General features: G+C 42.3%; 1 protein-coding gene across 1 annotated transcript; it reads left to right on the top strand.

The window, feature by feature from the left end:
* Window positions 1–1455: 1455 nt before the first annotated feature.
* On the top strand, window positions 1456–3997 carry LOC123159067 (WRKY transcription factor 55). Its single transcript, XM_044576889.1, has 3 exons — window positions 1456–1854; window positions 2279–2368; window positions 3478–3997. Exons 1-3 carry the CDS (start codon window positions 1478–1480, stop codon window positions 3881–3883), a joined length of 873 nt encoding a protein of 290 aa, XP_044432824.1. The 5' UTR covers window positions 1456–1477; the 3' UTR covers window positions 3884–3997.
* Window positions 3998–4362: the final 365 nt, after the last annotated feature.

Below are 4362 nucleotides of genomic sequence, written 5' to 3'. Positions count from 1 at the left end.
CTCTTTGATTGCGGTATTTCATAGATGCGAGAATAGAAAAACACTTGATTTGAATGCCATATACTCGTCAATCCTATAGGATTAGCAGCAAAGAGTGTTTGACATGCCACAAGAATACTAAAGTACTTGACCTAGAAATTTGGGTGCATGGAAAAATATTCTCGAGAATATAGTGCAAAGAAATCCTAAGGTAAACTCCTAAACATTTCAATTCCACAATCAAAACGACCCCATACGAAAAGTTTCTAACGATTTGAATCCTCCCAAAATTATGTGAAATCCCTTTGAAACAAATAATTCATCTGTTTGTGGCCCACAAACCAATTTGACCCCTTATGTTAAAAGGAACGAAGAATAATACCATGTTTGTTTACACATTGTTCAGATTATTTTGTATATACTACGTACAAATTTGGCTTGTTTAGCTCCACATCATTTCGATGGGTGCAGAACATGACATATAACGGCGGGAGGGTGATTTCCTAGATTGCCCAGATGCAAATAACAACAATCGGTCCATGTTGATGGGTCGTAATGTTGGTGTAAGGAGGCCCATGTTGATGTTGTGATGACCAATGTGTAAGGGGGTTTTATCCGACATAGGCTCTGGATGGTGCAGAGCGCGGCTTACCAGGGTAACAGTTCCCTTGCTAGCAGGTTAGTCTTTTATGGAACATGACTTCTTATAAGGTTGTTCTACTAACAGTATTGGCATCGTATTTTTTTTATGTCCTACTCCCTCCGTTCACAAATATAATATATTTTGAATATTTTAATATGGACTACATACGGATTAAATTAAGTGAACAAACATACTAAAACGTGTATACATACATCTAATTCAGAAAAAAATAGAACATCTTATATTTTTAAACGGAGGGAGTATAATTTAGAAACATTACAACTGTGCAGCATTCCAGCCCTTCGAAACCACTTGCGTTTTCGTCCTTTGGATGTCCTCCCAATCCCATCTCTGCTTCCTCGGATGACCATCGGGTGGTATACATGATGGGTCGCTACTCCGGCAGCAGGTGGATCATACATAACAAATCCTCGGTAGGCATTGTACACCAAAGGGGTCATAAACCACACATAAACTTCATTGATCTTATTTTGTTAAATTCTAGTCTTCTCCTTTGGCCATTGTCTTCCATGAGTCATATTCACAACACAATTAGCCCCAAATTCAAATAATCCACACATACGGTCAGTCACAAATCGCACACATGCATGCGCTTAAACACTTGCAAGGCTGGATAGATAAACAATTCTCTTTTGCACCTAAACACGCTGTATAGATACTCCTCAGTCGACAGGCATTTGCATTACAGTATCAGCGTTGAATAATTAAACCCATACGGACACATAGCCATAACACCTCCCCAGCCAGCTGGTCTCCAAGGCCATTATCCAAAGCATCCAGCAGGTCCAACCCCAGCCAGGGTTCACATCGTCTCCACCTCCTCAATATTCCCCAATGGCGATGCGGCCCAAGTCCGAGATGTCGCCGCCGCCGGCGCCCCCGTCGCCCTCCGACCAGAGAGACGCTGTCATAGAGGAGCTCCGGAAGGGCTCTCAGCTTGCGGAGTTCCTCCGGCAGCAGGTGGAGCTCATCCCGGAGGACAGCCGCCGTGACGCCGCGCTGGCCAACGTGACCGACATCACCACGGCCCTCGCGTCGTCACTCTCTGTGCTCCAGTCCGAGAGAGAGCAGTACTACTGCTCCTCCTCCTCCGACGCCGGCCATGCTTCTGGCGCCTCCGGTGGTGGCGGGGTGCGAAACGGCGCAGTCGCACGCACCAGGAACAGGAAGGCGAAGCATCGGCGAGGCACCTATGGCGAGGAGCTCCCAATGTGAGTACCTACTTAAAGACTCCGTGCGATGTTTGCTACAGCAAATAGTACTGTTGGATAGTACTGTGGCATGCGTATCTGTGGGGATCTGTGCTTGAGAAGGATTGGTATTATCAGATCTATGGTGTATTTTTGGTTTTGCAGTGAGGATGAACTAGTCATTCATATCCCTAGAAAAGAACTAATCACTGTCATCCCATGGCACAGTTAACAGCTATCTAATCTAGTTCCTTTATATTCTTGATAACGAAGTTGTTGCTTTGTTGCTAGATCTTGTTTATCCCAGTTGGTGGGGCATCATGCAGTAGCATATTGTTGTTTCTCTCCGCGCGTACCATTGATCTATATTTTATGGTTAGCTAGGAAAGTATATATATGTGCAGTAAAGCTTATTTCTTTTTATTTCTCCCATCTTGTTATATAGCAAGGAGATACTAACCGAGGCACCAGAAAATGATCGATTCCACTGGAGGAAATATGGGGAGAAGAAGATCCTCCATGCTGATTTTCCAAGGTATAATGCTTAATTTGATGGACTTTTATCCACTTTCTTATTCATTTCTATAAATGTGGCATTAGCTTATGGATATGTACCTTGCATTTCCTCCTGTGGATTAATAACGAAAGCTAGTAATCAGTTTCCGTAAGTAGTAACTAGTACACCTCTATTCAATTCCTTTGTACCTTGGCATATATCTGTGTATCCTTAGATGCAGACGCTGGGAGAGTTCTCTCTTTCATTTTGTGTTTTTTTTTTATTTTACCTAATTTAACCCACATCCTTTTCTAAAAAAACCTAATTTAACCCACATGGACTCAACTGTAAAGCACTAGCTGGAGCTGTGTTGTGTTGTTGAAATGAAAACATCAAAGTACCTGAACTTTAAATTAAGCATTTGTGGCCTGGCATGGATCATGACCTCACATCAATTAGTTTCCCCAAAATATATAGTTGAATTATGCCCCATTTGGGGGACATTGAATATTAGCCACCTTCCGAAAGCTGGCTTAATTTTCTAATAAGCTTTTTGTTAGTATAACAGTTAGGACGTCCACATCCTACCTTTAATTAGACAGACGTATAAGTATATGCGGTAGCACAAAAAAATGTACATAAAATGAGAAGTTATACTAGATATAGTCCTCTCCTTTTTTCAATGTGTGGAGGTTCGAAAACATTTTCCATAGATGCATATGTTGTGCATCATCGATGACTCAACATGCTTTTCATGTCAAGTTATTGCAGAGGCCGGGTTTTTCTACCGGTGACTCGCCATCATTTATCTACAGTTTCAATTAGCGGGCTATGCCAAATAGTGGCACCCGACTCAAACAGCTATAGCGCTGCTATTGCGGGTTATAGCCTCACTATATTGCAACCTTATCAGACAATTATACATGAATACCATTTAGTGGCATCCTGCTCAAACCACTATAGAGTGGCTATATAAAATTTTGAATTAATTTACCGCATTTCATCTATCGCCAGAAGTAATTTACGTGAATTCACAGTGTGTTTTCCATGTAGTCCTAACTCCTGACTCCTAACTCATGTTTGTTCCAACAAAAATTAACCGAGAACATAAAAAATCTACGTGTTCACCCGCTTGGTAAATCTTGCAGGTTATACTACAGATGCGGATACAGCGACGAGCACAAGTGCCCGGCGAAGAAGTACGTGCAGCAGCAGAACAGCAGCGACCCGCCCATGTTCTTGGTCACCCTCATCAACGACCACACATGCGATACTTTGTTCCCAGATGAAGACCAAGACCAACCACCCAGCAGCTCAAGCAGCGCTAATAACTCGCAGGTGCTCGACTTCTCCAAAGCGTCGCTCTCTTCGGCTGTTGGTATCTCGAGGTTGAAGAAGGAGGAAGACGCGGACATGTCCGTGACCGTGCCCAGCTACAACTACACGTATGATGAGCTGTCTTCTTCCTCGTTGCCGTTCCTGTCGCCCAAGCAGTGGGAGATGGAAATGGAGGTCAAATCACTTTTTCGTCGTCACTCTGGGGATGGTAACTAGCTAGTTAGCTCGTGAAACTCAGTGTTTTAGCTAGATCAACTTGTTGCGCATGCAAACATCTACCTGAAACTTAATAATTGCATGCATGTTGTGAGAGATAATTGTAATGATAGTAGTACAACATCACAAGTTACTAGAAAGTTTTTTGAGATGAACTACTATAACAGACTTGAGCTTATTTCTTCGCAAAAAAAAAACTTGAGCTTATTTCCTCGCAGAAAAAAGAAAGACTTGAGCTTATTTATGCCTATGCAGTGCAACAGGCCTGCTGTCTCTGAAGCTTGCGGTTTTTTTTTTGCGAGGGTAAAGAGTTTTATTCCATAAGAATAGGGTTATTGCTCCATATTGTCATGTAAGATCACCGCAAAAAAATATATCTCATGTACAACACATTTAGCTTCTAAGCTCGCGTTCGTCTATTCTCCAAGTATTTATGTTCTGTAACTAAATTACAGTAGGTAAATCACCTGCTGTTTTCG

This window comes from Triticum aestivum, chromosome 1A (assembly GCF_018294505.1).
Source record: "Triticum aestivum cultivar Chinese Spring chromosome 1A, IWGSC CS RefSeq v2.1, whole genome shotgun sequence".
In the NCBI taxonomy this organism is placed as follows: domain Eukaryota; kingdom Viridiplantae; phylum Streptophyta; class Magnoliopsida; order Poales; family Poaceae; genus Triticum; species Triticum aestivum.
This window is presented reverse-complemented; position numbering and strand designations above follow the sequence as displayed.

Excerpts from the sequence above, each read along its gene's own strand:
- LOC123159067 (XM_044576889.1), top strand. The coding sequence starts at position 1,478 with ATGGCGATGCGGCCCAAGTCCGAGATGTCGCCGCCGCCGGCGCCCCCG. Across the intron at positions 1,855-2,278 it reads TATGGCGAGGAGCTCCCAAT|CAAGGAGATACTAACCGAGG; the intron begins GTGAGTACCTAC and ends CTTGTTATATAG. Across the intron at positions 2,369-3,477 it reads CTCCATGCTGATTTTCCAAG|GTTATACTACAGATGCGGAT; the intron begins GTATAATGCTTA and ends TAAATCTTGCAG.